The sequence below is a fragment of the Cydia splendana genome, chromosome Z, assembly GCF_910591565.1.
Source record: "Cydia splendana chromosome Z, ilCydSple1.2, whole genome shotgun sequence".
NCBI lineage: Eukaryota > Metazoa > Arthropoda > Insecta > Lepidoptera > Tortricidae > Cydia > Cydia splendana.
Window position 1 is genome coordinate 37,647,290 of NC_085987.1, and position 15,495 is coordinate 37,662,784.

A 15,495-nucleotide genomic window follows, 5' to 3' on the forward strand; every position below is an offset into this window, starting at 1 on the left:
AGGTACATTGGAGGCAATATTTTTGAGTCGCTTAACTTCAAACTCGGGTGATTCCATTAGACCCTCAGCAAATATCTACCCTATTACCTTTTCTTAGAACCAAAATCGCATAATCTGACAGATGGATTTACCCGAGTTTGAAGTTAACTTTATTTCCTGTGAAAAATAGTAAGTCTAAAGAATTTGCTCGTGTTACAGGCCACACCCGGTATGTATAATGCTGGCGTCGGATCGTTGATTCAATGCAACAGAATAACAAGGCGCTCGATCGCGAAATCCCTCGCATGTTCCTGAAAACACGAATCCTTTGTAGGAGAACTCCTCCGGCTTATTGCAAAGGCAAACGCCTTTTTGAAGTGAAAACTTATTTAGCGGCGCTGAGCACTTTTTGAGGTGGGGAAAAAATGATAAACTCGGGACAGCGTAACGCGTAACACGGCGAAAATGTATGCCTGAGCCTGCTGTTTCATGTAGGCGGCGCAGGGCGCTTGCGTGACTTATGTCATGTGTGACGGAAAATGTTATTCACCAAAGAACTTTATCATAACGTATCATAATCAGGTCAATTATTTAAAACTGGACTTTTATATTAAGCAATAAAGCTCAATGTTCTAATCTTGTACGGGCTGAAATACGAGGATCTCACAGTTACATTCTAACTTTATATCACTCCAATATAATTCAATAATTCAATAAAGTCTCACCTTGATGAAATCGCTAATAAAAGTGAACTCTAGTACTGGTGAATAAAACTCAAAATATCATGACCAAATATATTTAGATGTGAGGTCTGCAAGGTAACTTTACAATTTCTATTCGAATTTTAAACAATTAACGCTACAAATTTAAGTTCACTGGCCAGCAATTTCGGAACTAAAGTTTTTCAATAGAAAGGAGGATGGGTCAATTATACATAGTGCTCCAAACATTTTGGACTAGTTATTGAGTTTTCACTTCTGTCGGCACTCCCGGAGTGCAACCCGTTGTTTTTTTATGGTGGTGTGATGATGGTAGTCATATCAACACAGTAAAGAATAAATTCCTTAATTTGATTTTTAAAAAATCGTTCAAAATATAGATAGAGTTTTTATTTACTGTTACCTACTGTTTACTTACTGTATATTTGATCTCGAAAAGTTATAAAACTTACCTATCAGAAATTGCATTTAAATGAACTACTGAAAAATAGTACCGGTAGGAAAACAGTAAGGAATAAAGCATATCATAAAGTTGAGCGGCATCAAACACGATTTTTAGAAAAAGTTATTGTTAGAAAAGTTGCCACGATATTCAGGGTACATTTTTCAGTCATTCAGGAAAGTTGTTCGAGCATCGAAGCACGTCAGAAGTACAAAGCAACGGGAGTGATGTGCAAAATAAAACGGTCTTTACCGGTGTTGTATACTAGGAGTTTTGTAAGATTTTTTTTATGTTTTTTAGGTTCTCATCTGCAGTTTTGCTTGGAAACGTTGTTTAGTTATACTAGTTAATAAACATGTGAAGGTAAATATGATATTTTTTATGAGAGTCTGGATGAAAATCAAAATTTATAGAAGGCACAGAAAATTTGCGGTCAAAGTATTGTCGTTTTTCGTAAAGGACATTTAAAGTGAAGTTCAATAGAAATTGCAAATAATGTAAACAAACCAGTCTACCTAAATTTCTTCGTAATCTCGCATTTTTTGGGGAAATGCATGATATTAAAATATATGTTACCTAGGGTCTGGCTACTGAAATATTACACAAATGTTTGGCGGGAAATTCAAAAAATCTTGGGCTGGTCACACTTTGTGTAGTAGGAATTATAGTAATGATACTAGAAAATATTTTTGATTTTCTGTGCCCACGTAAGGTACCTAAGGATATAAGTTAAATATACGTTGACGTGCACTCAAAGTCAGCTCACATAATTTCTACCACTATGTAAAGTACAGTCAACGATAAACACATATGTTAACACTTTCTCATCATATATCATTGTAACAAGGCGAAAAATGAAACGTAGTGTAAATAGGACCTAGCTCGATAATACCGTAATATTAATCCATCACCAAAAAAAAATACATAAGTACTATGCCAAATATGCTAAATGCTTAGTATCAAAATATTTATAGAGCACCAACCTCCTAATAGGGGATATTACTGCAATGTTCTGCCGCCAGAGTGCAGCACTACCGACTCAGTAAATTCATAGACTAACTTATACATACTGTGCCTTAAACTGTTCTTTGACAAGTTTTCACAGACAATAAAATATGACATTGATGTATCAAGGCGGTTTGTTAAGAAGGGCCGACCGGTAAACGCGAAAATCGAAATTTAGTTATCTGCCTCTTTATCGCTCGAATATGCAAGAGTGATAGAGAGATTAGATAACGAAATTTCGATTTTCTTGTTTCGCGGTAGGCAATGTGTCAATGTGGTTTGTTTACTGTATGTGCCACAAAGGTGCCACCTACGCAGAGCTTTGCCTAATATTCCCTATTTCTTTAGGAGTTGTAAACATTGCAGTTTTTCGTTATACAACGCTACACGTCGACTTCGCACATTGTCGTATAGGTAAACCAGAACTTTGGGAGTATTGTCAAGAGGGCGCTCGTTTTGAATTTTATATAGCAACAATTTGTATAGTGGGGACAATGGAAATTGGCAGATGATTTTTGTTTTATTCCGACAACTTTAATAAGTGCGAAGTTTGATGTTTGGATATTTCTTCGGTTTTTACGCTATAAAATTCGTGAATTTTACGACGTATGACACATAAATCAAAATCATCCAAATCTATTTTCTTTTTTTGTTTTCTTTTTTTTAGGTTTGGTCGTTTAATTCCGCCCTTACGCCCTTCGCTAGCAATCCGTGATACCGATGCATGCGATACACCTAATACACAAATCAAATTATTACAAGACATCAACCAAATCGTGACGACCTGACTATAGTGACATTTGTCCATAAGTTTGAAACTTACCCGTCAATTCAGGTGCTAATTTCGTTATGTTTTCTAATGGAAGAAATTTCTCTCCCGCACGTTTTTTTCCCAATGAATAACTATATACACTATTTACAACTTTTTTCTCTGTAAAATCTAAAACTTTCGCCATGATTATTGCAGTCTAATAATAATTCACACGAAACTAGACAAAGCAATGTTTACATTGTCAATATTGACAACTATCATAGAGGGTAGATGTTGTCTATTATTAAAATTGTTGCCATTGCTAGAAATTAGTACCAACAAATTTCCGTAACATGGCGCACCCTCAATAGATCCTGGTTCACCTATAATTATTTATGAGCTTAAATAATAGTTTGCGAACCTCACTCAGTATAGATATTATTAATATTATTTAAAATAAACCCCTTCTAAACCGCAAACAATTTGAATGAATGACATAAATAGACAACTGACTTTTAGCTTTTTTTAAATCATAGACAATTGGTGATACAACAACGAAATATCTGTCAACATTTTTTGGCTGGCCAGACTCTAGTTATTATTTTAGTGAAAACAACCTTCCTAGAGGTTTTAGGTTATATGTCAAATACTAAGAAAAGCTATCATATTTGTTCACATTATTTGCTTTTTCAATTGAACTCCACTTTATAGTCAGTTGTATTTAAAATGATTAAAACGTTCAGATGTATAGGTACTGTGAGAGGAACAGCAAAAAGCTCGGCGTAGTGTCGTTCAGATACACTACAGCAGTATTTACCTACTACACATGGTATCTTTTTCTGGGTTGTCGTTTCCGCACTGACCTCAGAAAGTGCGCAGTTAGTTGTTGCACAGCGCTGAGTTCAGATCTTATGCATATATTTCGGGAGCTTCATAAAAGAAGAGCAGTCCGTACCGTACCGGAGCGATCTCAAGAACAGTGCAGTGAGACGCAGCAAAGTTGATATTTTCTTAGCCCTGTTGCGGATCTGTTACAAGTTTTATGAAAAAGAGGTTTAGTCCGTACCGTACTGATGAGATCTCAAGAAGTGCGCAGTGAGGCGCAGCACCCCGGTCTTGTCGATCTTGCGGCTTGAAGCCACTACGGGCGGCACCATCGAGGCGAGCTCGTAGATGCTCTGGTTGAGTTTGTCGCGGCGCTGCTTTTCGGCCCTGTTGCGGATCTCCCGTGGGTTTTCCCTGTTAAAAAATAACTTCTCAGTACATTTCTAGTTTTCAAAGTTCACTTTTTGGTCAAGACGCAGAAGGTATATTAGTAGACTTAAGGATGGCTCACGCTAAAAAGGCCCGAGGCCGGTTGAATTAAATTAAAAAAGATTGTTTATTGAAACATACCTACCTAATTACACGACGATTTTTAAACTCTACAGTACCAAAATTAAAAAAAAAAAAATGTTTTATTTGCTAATATAGGTAGTACATACAGTGATGGTAATCTTACAATAAGTGGTGTCGCTATATTTGACCAACAGGCATTAAGTATTATTTATGTATATGAATGACACTTTTACTATATACCAAATATGTTTTTCATCAATAAATAAATCTGTAATTTTATTCAAATGTGTAAATCAAAAACCCAGATAACATAGAAAGGTACACACTCATGACATAAAGTATTATGCCCGCTATAATATATCCGTTTGTGCAAGGTGATAGTTTATTTTATTTTATGAAAGTAGACAAGTATGTATTAAAGAGATATTCAATTGACAAAACGGGGTAAAACTAACCAAGGAACCTTTATTCCAGCCCAGTTATGTATTCAAAAGTTTTTGTTGTTAAGTACATACGAGTAAATAGGTAGAATTCCATTTCACAGAAAGAAAATTACCTAGTAGAATAATTGGCAGTGAGATTCAATAGTTTTAGAACGAATAGGATTGTACTCGTTTCGTTTTAAAATCCTACGAATCTAAACAAGTGCATCTCCGGTTCCCTTCCATTCCATTCAGCGCTAATCACAACACTTTGTCGTTTTGCCTCTACGAAGCATTTTCACTATATACCGGGAAATCCATGTTATCAGCTACGACGTAGCGCTACGAGCGTAGCTCAGCGGTGAATGTGTTAACGCAGCGTACTACGTAGGCGAACAACACGCGAACGCGAAGCGAAGCGATGCGGCGCGGGGTGAATCAATCATTTGATATGATACCTATAGAAGTGTCCTACGTGGGCGATCTCGTTGCGAACGCGAACGCCTTGGGCCCGCCGCGCCGCGTTCGCGAGTTGTTCGCTTACGTAAGACGCAGCGTAGGCAGGATTCCACCAGTGTGCCGCCTTTAATAATGATTTTATTTTTGAAGTTCATTAGTACAATTAGGTGTGTAACGCTAGTAAGTCTCATTAACAAAAGCACTCCGTTTTCCTCCCTGGCTTATGGAAAATATTTTTAAACATTTTATTATATATTGACCATAGACCATGCCCATTTGATTTTCTTATAAGTATTTATAAATTAGCATACGATTTAGGAGCTTTTAGTTTTCGCTTGTAACTCTATTTCTAAAGGGGCCCACTGATTAACAGTCCGCCGGACGGTATCGGCCTGTCAGTTAGAACAAACTTTTAACATTTCCGAACAACTAACAGGCCAATACCGTCCGGCGGACTGTTAATCAGTGGGCCCCTTAACTCTATTATAAATATTATAATAATCAAAAAGATGAAAAAAAATCCTATAAGGGAAGTTTAGAAGAGGCATAGCTGTAGTAAATAGACATCTAATTTTATAAAAATATTTTACATAACGTCAACGTCCAGAGAGGAAAATGGGCACTACCTACGTTTGTATGGAGAATGGAGATTGGGGAACCGACCGTCCCCTTTCTTCTTACAATACAATCCAATTCAATCAGAAATCTACCCTTGAAATAACGGACTTCAAAACAACACGGTGTAAGTACTATAGCTCGTCCTAAACACACTAACAAACGGTACCAAAGGGGCCCACTGATTACCAGTCCGCCGGACGATATCGGCCTGTCAGTTGTTCGGAGCTGTCAAATTTTTGTTCTAACTGACAGGCCGATATCGTCCGGCGGTCTGTTAGTCAGTGGTCGGCTTAAACCTCATATTTGTGCTAGAGCCGTAGGTAAGTTTTCATATAATGTTATGAAAAACAATTATGGCATTGAAGCAACGCTTGGAATCTATTTCTGACGTTCCTTTTGTGCAGTTCATGCACCTTTGTGTAATTAAACATCCTGTTTAATAATAACTACAATGTTCTGAACTCGATTTCTCACGAATAAAACTAACTGAATTATTAGAGCATTTAATAACTGGAGTCGCCTTTAAGAGCTTACCCCTCTGCCGAAAACCTTGCATAATAGGGAATATTAGGCAAAGCTCTGCGTAGGTGGCACATACAGTAAACAAACCACATTGACACACGTCAATCACATGGCCTACCGCGAAACAAGAAAATCGAAATTTCGTTATCTAATCTCTCTATCACTCTTGCATATTCGAGCGATAAAGAGGCAGATAACTAAATTTCGATTTTCGCGTTTACCGGTAGGCCCTTGTTAACAAACCGCCTTGATGCATCAATGTCATATTTTATTGTCTGTGAAAACTTGTCAAAAAACAGTTTAAGGCACAGTATGTATAAGTTAGTCTATGAATTTACTGAGTCGGTAGTGCTGCACTCTGGCGGCAGAACATTGCAGTAATATCCCCTATTGTGCAAACTTTTGTATGGACTGACGTTTATTTGACATGGCTATTTGCACTTTACGTATAAATACATTTGACGTGCCCCTCCCCCGCAAATATCGGCAGACTGTTTTGTACAGAGAATGACAGACAAGGCGTTTCCAGTTACTAAATGCTCTAAGACTGAATACATTGCTATTGGTATTAGCATTCTGCATTCTAGACTGTATCCGTTGCCTGCAAAAATCAGGTTATTTGCTGTGTGTGCCAAATTGCCAATCTTGAAATGTCAGGTACTTCAGTGTTGGTTCAAAGACAATCCAGTAAAAAAATGAAGTACCTGACAATTTCAACCGGTATTTTTTCTCAGTAAAAAAAACTATGTAATACATTTACTTACACCTCCTCCTCTATCTCCACCTATTACGAGGAAATATTAGTGGTAATTTTAACTAGGTAATAGTTTTTGAACTAGGTACGCAAAAGCCCTTTCTTGATAAACATGTCCAATACCAGGATCAAGTCCAATATCAACAAGATACCAAAGAGAAGTAGATCATGCTCTCAAATGTCGCATTTAATACGCGCATACTTCGCGATATACGAGCTGCGCTAAGACGGCCGCCCCTTTATCGTCTGTCGTATCGGCTGTCCCGTTCTAACACGTTTATAACGAGTGTGATGCATGACACTATAAGTAGTACCTAATAAAAACGCGACCATCCTATCCATGCAGGTGCGACTACCGACAGTACCGACAGTGCCGAGATTCCGTCGCGTCCGAAACCGGAGCGAAGGTTGTACTGTATGAAACTAGTTACCATGCGCATAGTAGACAGCGCGTTTTTTTGTGGACTTTGCGAGCGTGCTATTAACTCAAACCGTCAGGGTCGCGTTTAATAAAGCTATATTACAAGTATGCTTTTTGCCTCTCCAACGACCATATTTGTTATTTGTGTTACATAACACAAATGAATTTTAGTTTTATGGCATGTTAACGTTGACAAGCAATTTGTCTTAAAAATGTAAGTAATTTACCTTAGACACTCAGCAGCAGCGAATACGGGTAGATTTGTATCGAAATTTGTCATATGTTGTCGCCAACGGTTGCCAACAGATATTTGAACGAAAAATGTGTTTAGTTTTTACAAATATAGACTATGAATACGCTAACATTGCACAAGCTTTGCAGTAAGAAAGCAAATGTCATATCCCTACACCTAAGCTCGTTACTTAACGCACCTAATGCCAAGTGTTGGCATGAAAACTTGGCCTAGTCCGACTTTTAGCTTGAATGATGATGATATGATTCTAATATGATTCAAATATCGGTTTCATGTCAGGTGTCGAATTGACCTGTTTATGAACGCGTCTTTTTTCCAGACACAGTGATGATATGATTCTAATATGATTCAAATATCGGTTTCATGTCAGGTGTCGAATTGGCTATTTATGAGCGTCTTTTTTCCAGTCAGCAGTGCTTGTTCAGGTTTGTACAGATACAGGTATATACAGGTATTACTCGTATTGATGCCGACTGATGACTGTCTGAAAAAGGCCATGTAAAGGGTAAATTACCGTCAAACTTAAAACATAATCGTATCTGTTTTAATTAAATAGAGTTAAACATGATTTCAGCAATGTTACACAGATGTCAAAATGTTTAAATTTTTATGAAAAAACTACTGTCAGGGCTGAAAAAAAAGCGCGATTCAGTAGTTGAAACTAACAATGCAATTTTATTTCATTGATAGCTTATAATCATAGATTGGTAATAACGGAATTGGTAAGTATAAACAATTTCAACCCTAATGATTATTTAGCGTTAATTACGTTAATATTATCCTTAATTTACCATTTCAGTTGGAATTATCTATACCAGTTCCGTTAACAACACTCCGCTGCACCAAAAATGCTATAAAAGTTACGATGTCTGCTTATAATAAATTAATAATAATCGGCGTATAATTTTACAATGTAAATGAGTTAATTTAACTCCACTTTTATTAATCTACTATCACAACTGCACATTGCATAAAGTTATTACGAAGGCATTTATAAAGTTAGATTATTTGTTATTTCTGCCTAACTAGAACTTTTATAATAACAGAACCCCAAGTGAATTAACTCCATGCACTGTTACATCGACTAACGCAATGTAGGTACATATACGTATATAAGCAGATCCGAGCATGTAACATTATTATAATATATATATTTGCAACCCTTTAGTTGTATATATATTATAATAATGTTAAAAAATGCGACGTCCTTGAATGCGTATATGCGTCACGCATAGAGGCTCCAAATCGACGCATTTCGATCGCATTGATACCTATGCCAAATTGCCAATACGCAAATTTTACGGTTTAAACGTTACTTGCACTGTTAGTGCTTTAAAAAGGAGACATAGGCTCTCTAAAAACATGTCGCGTGAGTGGCTAAAAACACGTGAGTTTAAACCGTGAAATTAGCTTAAAAGTAAAGGGGACGGCCGTTTCTCCATACAAACGTAGTCCCCATTTTCCTCTCTGGATATTGACATTATCGTAAATATTTTTATGCCCCTACGTTTGACTTTTTTAGATTTATTGATTGTGGTAAAAATGAGGAGCGTAAAACAGATTTCATACATTTTTTTAATAGCTACTAACTCTTATAATAATTAAAAATTCGAATAAAATCAAACGTAGGGGCTGTGGTTGAAATATAACAAATTGTGTCAAAATATTTTCAATAACGTTAATATCCAGAGAGGAGACTGAGAACTACGTTTGTATGAAAAGGCGATTTCGCGCGGGTCCTCCACTTTCGTCTTTATTAACTAGTACTTAAGTGTCACGACAGTTTAAATTGGATTATGCCAATGTCTCTGTCTCTGGCCTTCACATTGGGGCCTGTTTACACATTGTTTAGTATTTATTGCGAGTTCATACATTTCGCATTGCCACTAAACGCAAATGTATGAACTCGCAATAAACACTAATCAATATGTAAACAGGCCCCAATATGAAGCCAGTTCTAGTATCCCGCAGCCACACTTTACCATATTGACCTTAGGTCCCTCTCACCCCAACATTGGTGCCAGAGTACCGAATACTCTTTACAGAATATGACTCGCTCCGTGGGTATCAATCAATCCATTAAACAATTTTATAACGTTCATATTTTTCCTATAGGCTGACTCATGCTCGGCCGGTTTTTTGTAATGTATTAAGCATAGTTTTCTTTATAATCACTCTAAATTTTTCTACAATATATTTCACTTTTAAAACACAAGTTTGCAAATTTTACAGCTTGCAATAGATACTTATAAAATTATACATTGAACTAAACCGACCGAAAAAATAAACTTTTACCGCGCATCATTTGTCACACTTTTATTGGGATAGGAAAATAGACACAATAACTATTATACAAACAAAATGTAGCAGACAAACTGATGTTTGCTTGGTTACAATGTATGAGCACATAATCCAAGTCAGATCCCATTTTAGAATCGAATTACATTATTTGATTTTAATTAATTAATTATTAATAGAAAGTGACATATTAATGATGTCTGTGTCCCAATATGCCTATAGGTAGGTACTATACAGGTCTTTAAAACCATAATTAAGTATGTAAAATTTAAATTCACGAAACATATATTTTAGTGACTACCTACGACTTAAGTACAATTTTATGATTAGTTTTTACATCCCGCTGATTACATTATGTGTGCAAAGCCGTCTTAAACTATGCCGGGGCCGTTGGGCACTCAAGAATTAGGGGGCCCTTTTGGAAAGTAAAGAAAGCCAATTAAGTAAACTATTTTTTTTTACTTTGATCATCTATTTATTATGGGTAATCAAATAACTATACTGTTACTGTCTGTCCTTCGGGGCCCCCTGAGGATGAGGGCTTTATACATGGGGCCCTGTGTGCCCGTATGGCAAAGACGGTATTGTATGTGTGACTATCAAATTCCCTTTTTGTTCACTGATGATGTCACTATGATGTACAATGTAGAGCGGTTAAACTTTAACCCTCTTTTCTTTAACCCTTTGAGGGCGCCTGAATGATTGAGGCTGACATATTTTACAATAACATTTTGCTCAACGTGTATTTTGAAATTGTGATATAACATAAAACGTACAAGATCAGTCAATATTTGGACAGAAATTACATAACTTACAATGTTTATTAAAGAAAATATTTTTTTTTGCCGTTACCATGCTGTTAACCGTTGATGTAATTATTTTGTCCCCAGTTTCGATTTTATTTACGTTAATTAACTTCCAATATAGGTAATTAGTAACTTTTAACTAGTTCAGCTGTTTCTTTAATTAAAATAATTGCTAGCGATATCAGGCACTAATTTTCAAGTATTTCAGATTCTGTAATGACAGTTAAGAGTGGGTAGGTAATTCCTATTTCGTGTTATGTTGACAGAAAAAAACTAAGTCAGGTCTCATCATTATTTTTACAATTGTCTCGAAGGAATTCATCGAAATGGAATCAGTTTCACATTCTTTAAATGGATACTACTACTTATTTATAGGATACAACATGACTTAAAAGTGAGTGCAGCTATATTAGTACCCGGCGCCTCCGCCGACCGTTTTATCGGGTCGAAATAGAAAAGTGCATTAACATTGACCTACGATATGACTACCGGCTTTTAAGGGCCCGAATAAACCTATTAATATATAGTTGTGTGGTTGGGTGACTTATAAGAAAATGTATAATGTCGGTCCTGTCCTTTATTTTATTTTATTTTATTCATTTTAGGGATAACAAACAGCTACCTATACAATACAATGTTACATTTAGTAGTACAATTAAAATTAACTTAATGCATAACCAACGACATTATCCACGAATTACAACAAAATTATGCAATGGTTGGCACAAAAAGAGAACAGTTAATTGTTTGATTTAGATTGAAGGTACTTATTTAAACAAGGAAAAATTTTATGGTAAGTTAGTTACGTCATGCCTTATAAATATAACAAATAGGTAATGAAAATGTTTGCTTAGATCAGATGCAGATACAAAGCTTTAACTTAAACTAAATTAACTAATCCTGAATTTCAATTAGGGGTTTTAAAGGAATCTAAGATAGCATATCTAAAATTAGTCTCGGGTAGATGACATACTTATATCTAAGTGGGTCTATAAAAACATATTGTTCGTCCACCAGTGTTCTTATTGTATTATTACTTATTAGATTATTTAATTGATAAGTAAGATAAAAAAAAAACGTTCTAACTAAGCGAGCATACAACATATATGGCACAAATATTTCCAATTGTTGTATTCCGTACTGCGTATTGAAAAACAATAAAATTTGTCGTAGGATACCTAGCACTAATAATTGATGGCAGTGTTTTTGCCTGCTCTGAGAATTGTAAGAAGCGCCAAGCGGGATCACCAAAAGTGTATTGACGGTTACTACACCTTCTCAATTGTTACCAGGGGTAACAACATAGAGGTAACAGCTGGGAATAATCCACATAACTCGGCTTTGGTGTACCCATGGTCATTTTATTATTTAGTTCTAGTTAAGTATTATATATTTCGTCAGTTAAAATTTCGTTCAAGAGGCTGTTTAATATTACGCGATTATTCATAGTTATCAGCTGGGTTATTTTAATAATAGATAGTATTTTAAGATTTACACCCGGCGTATATATAACTTCAACTCACATTGTTGTCAGCAGGTGCGTTGTTGACGTCATCTGTATTTGAAATCCACCTTCTATAAATTATGGTGCATAATCAGACCATTGTGGGGTCTATTGTTTGAAATAATATCGCATATATGAAATAAACCAGTTGTATGTTGAGTGAGGTCGTGTATAACTTGAATACGTGTGAGAAAGTAGTATTATTATGTAGGTATGCAACTAGAACACCGGTGATCGGATGTCCTCTTTTGTTGAGTTTTATATTTTTAACAACATGTTACAGTTTTGATCTTGTTTTGATACGACCTTGAAGAGCGCTCACTCTGATTGTTGCACGCGAAATGAAGTGAAAGTCCTGCGTGAATCACCAAGGCGATCGTCAATGTCGTATCAAAACCAGTTCAAAACGGTTACAAGTTGTTAAATCAGCATCGGGATCCTCAATTCTTCTAACTCAATTTGTTATTGATATGATTATAAGATAAGTACATCTCGGACTTACAGTGCATCGCGCACCAATAAGCGCGAGCGAGCTTCCACATCGTATTAAGATTACATGGTATATGTAGTTATAAATTCTGATTTTAAAGTTCGAATAGGTCTCCTCACCAATTGGCTTTAAGTGAGTTTTTGTAAAGAAAAGAGTGCATACGCCGCCCGGTCTGCGTTTACGCAGAGTGCATCTCATTGCCATCACTGCCAAGATTAAATATAGCACGCCACTCGCTATCGCCGTTTACGATCGCCGATCGCCAAGTCACATGGAAAAAATAGGTTTTCTGCAACTTTGTCGTACATTTCACATCCCATTATTGGTTGTAGCATTATTGGTGGCAGGGAAATTACCTAAATGCATGCCTCCATCATAGAATGTAGAACCAATTGGACTGAAATTATAGGTACCTAGATGTTTTTTTTTATTACAATCAATTAATGTTTATAGTTTCATCGTTACGGGTAATATACTAGAAGCAATACTAAAACGTGTTAATGAGCAATAACTAATAAAGATGATCATTGTGTTTGTAATTCTGTGTCTGATGTTAAAATTGGGTAAAGGTGGCTGCGGGATAAGTATTTCTGGCCTTCATACCGGGCCTGTTTACACATCTGATTAGTGTTTAGTGTCCAAGCAAGCACCAATGTATGAACTCGCAATAAACACTAATGAATGTGAACAGGACCCCAACGTGAAAGTAAGCCACACTTACCCCGCAGCCACACTTAGAGCCACCCCACACTAGCTTATCCCGTGCTTCTAGTCAACTCTATGGGTGCTGCTCGACGCAACGTCGTCCATTATACCTATTTGTACCTATTTTATTCGACAGGTATAAAAATAATTGTGACGGACCTTATTAGTTACAAGTTAATAATTAAAACGCAATTTTCAAATACATACGTGAAATGTCACCTTGTTAAATATCAATCTAAATACCTACTTATGTAATACGTACATATGTAATACGTATGAACAATATTATATTTTTATGAGCACGATACCATTTTTCAATTAAGTAAATAAATAATTAAGTTATAACCTATACATACATGCCTTTAACGCAAATCTAAATCATAGGTATTATTTGGAGGGTTGTGTCATGCCATCCATATTTTGATTTCATTTAATGTAATTTTACCGCATTCTTACACTATTTTTGCTTGAAAATAATATGTATTTTCTGAAATCCCCTCTCCCCCAAGTGATATTCAGTGATATTTGTGTTGACCCCCTCCCCCCTGAACACCTTACGTAATTAATATACGCCCCCTAACGAAAGTGACGTACCGGGAGGAGTGTGCGCAGCGGCCGGACACCTGAAGCCGGTGCGTGGGGTTAGCAAGTGGAGCACATTTCACTTTTTCGATATCGCGCGAACTTATACATCTATATTTACCTAAACATCTCAACAAAGACCACTGAGGCCCCGTGGGTTCAGTTTCTTCTCTCACTCTCACTCAGCGTAAGCGTGAGCAAGACGGCTATGCGTACCCGGGATCGCGGATATCATATGTTTTTGAATTGTTATTTTTAGTAAGTCTTTTTTAATAGCAAATTTCGTAATTTTAGCTTTTGTGCAAAAATTGTTACAAATATTTGAGGTGTGTTTTAAACATAGGTATGTTCGTGATTTTTTATTGTCTATCGAGCGAATTTTACGAAATCAGGTTTCGAATCGATGATGTTACTAGAAAAAGGCCTCTAGATTATATTGTTCTTGTTTATAGGAATAGGAGTTTATAGGAATTATGTAATTAGCTAAATTACCTTTAATCTATTTATTCGTGATAAGTAATGTTAAAATTTAGTTTATTTACATACTCGCTTTGATTGCATAATGAAGTATTCTTGTCGTATTTCTTTGGGGTAGGTAATAGTTACTCTCCAACAGCAACACCCGTACGTCTACCATCAGTTTTAACATTGACATAACGATCACGTCTACGTAATTTACTTTCTGTACATCTCGCTCGTACTCGCATATTTGTGCAAGCGAGATGTATAGAAAGTAATTTACGTTGACGCGAGCGTATCTGTCAATGTCAAAACTGGTGGTAGCCGTACTGTTCACTGACTGCGTCGTTGCTTTCTACGCCTCGACGCCATCAAGCATTTTATCTGTCACGTCGTCTCTCCTATAGGCGCCGTCGCCCTTCATCTTTCAATCTATGATACTCACAGACACGGTAAAACCATTGAAGTTCCTCGAAATTTCAAATTATTCTCGTAGCTCCATAGTAAAAGGATTATTGGATATTCAAACCCTAAGAGTAGTAGTTCAGCGGGGGAATGCTGCAGGCATTATGGGGACCTTTGAGCCAGGTACGATGCATGGGGGTTATTTTAGGCTGTGTAGAATTATTTTTTACGGTGTGTTTTTTGTAATTAACATAAATTAATTAATCATATTTTATTATGTAAATTAAAGCCCTAAGAAACCTCTTGAAATTGAATTTTTTATCGAGTTTTACACCGACGTAAGACCGCGGCTATAAAATGTATTCGTATGCAGTGTGTATGCTTGCAAATATGCTGCCAATGTTCCTGGAGGGCCTGCAGGCAGAATAAATGGCAATACTACCCCCGGTATTTCAGATTTACATTTTATTATTTTCATAGCGGAATTCACTAACTCGATTGTAGAGAACAAAAGCCCAAAAGTAAATAAGAAATTTTGAGATATTTCGTATTTGTACTATTAA

At 36.3% G+C, this 15,495-nt stretch overlaps 1 protein-coding gene across 2 annotated transcripts in view; it reads right to left on the bottom strand.

The window, feature by feature from the left end:
* LOC134803936 (neuronal PAS domain-containing protein 2-like) overlaps positions 1–15,495 on the bottom strand; it is a 69,195-nt gene that overhangs the window by 29,847 nt on the left and 23,853 nt on the right. For both annotated transcript variants that reach the window (XM_063776763.1, XM_063776762.1), the window contains exon 2: positions 3,963–4,135. In XM_063776763.1, coding sequence (XP_063632833.1) covers positions 3,963–4,135 — 173 coding nt within the window. The remainder of the gene's footprint in view (positions 1–3,962; positions 4,136–15,495) is intronic.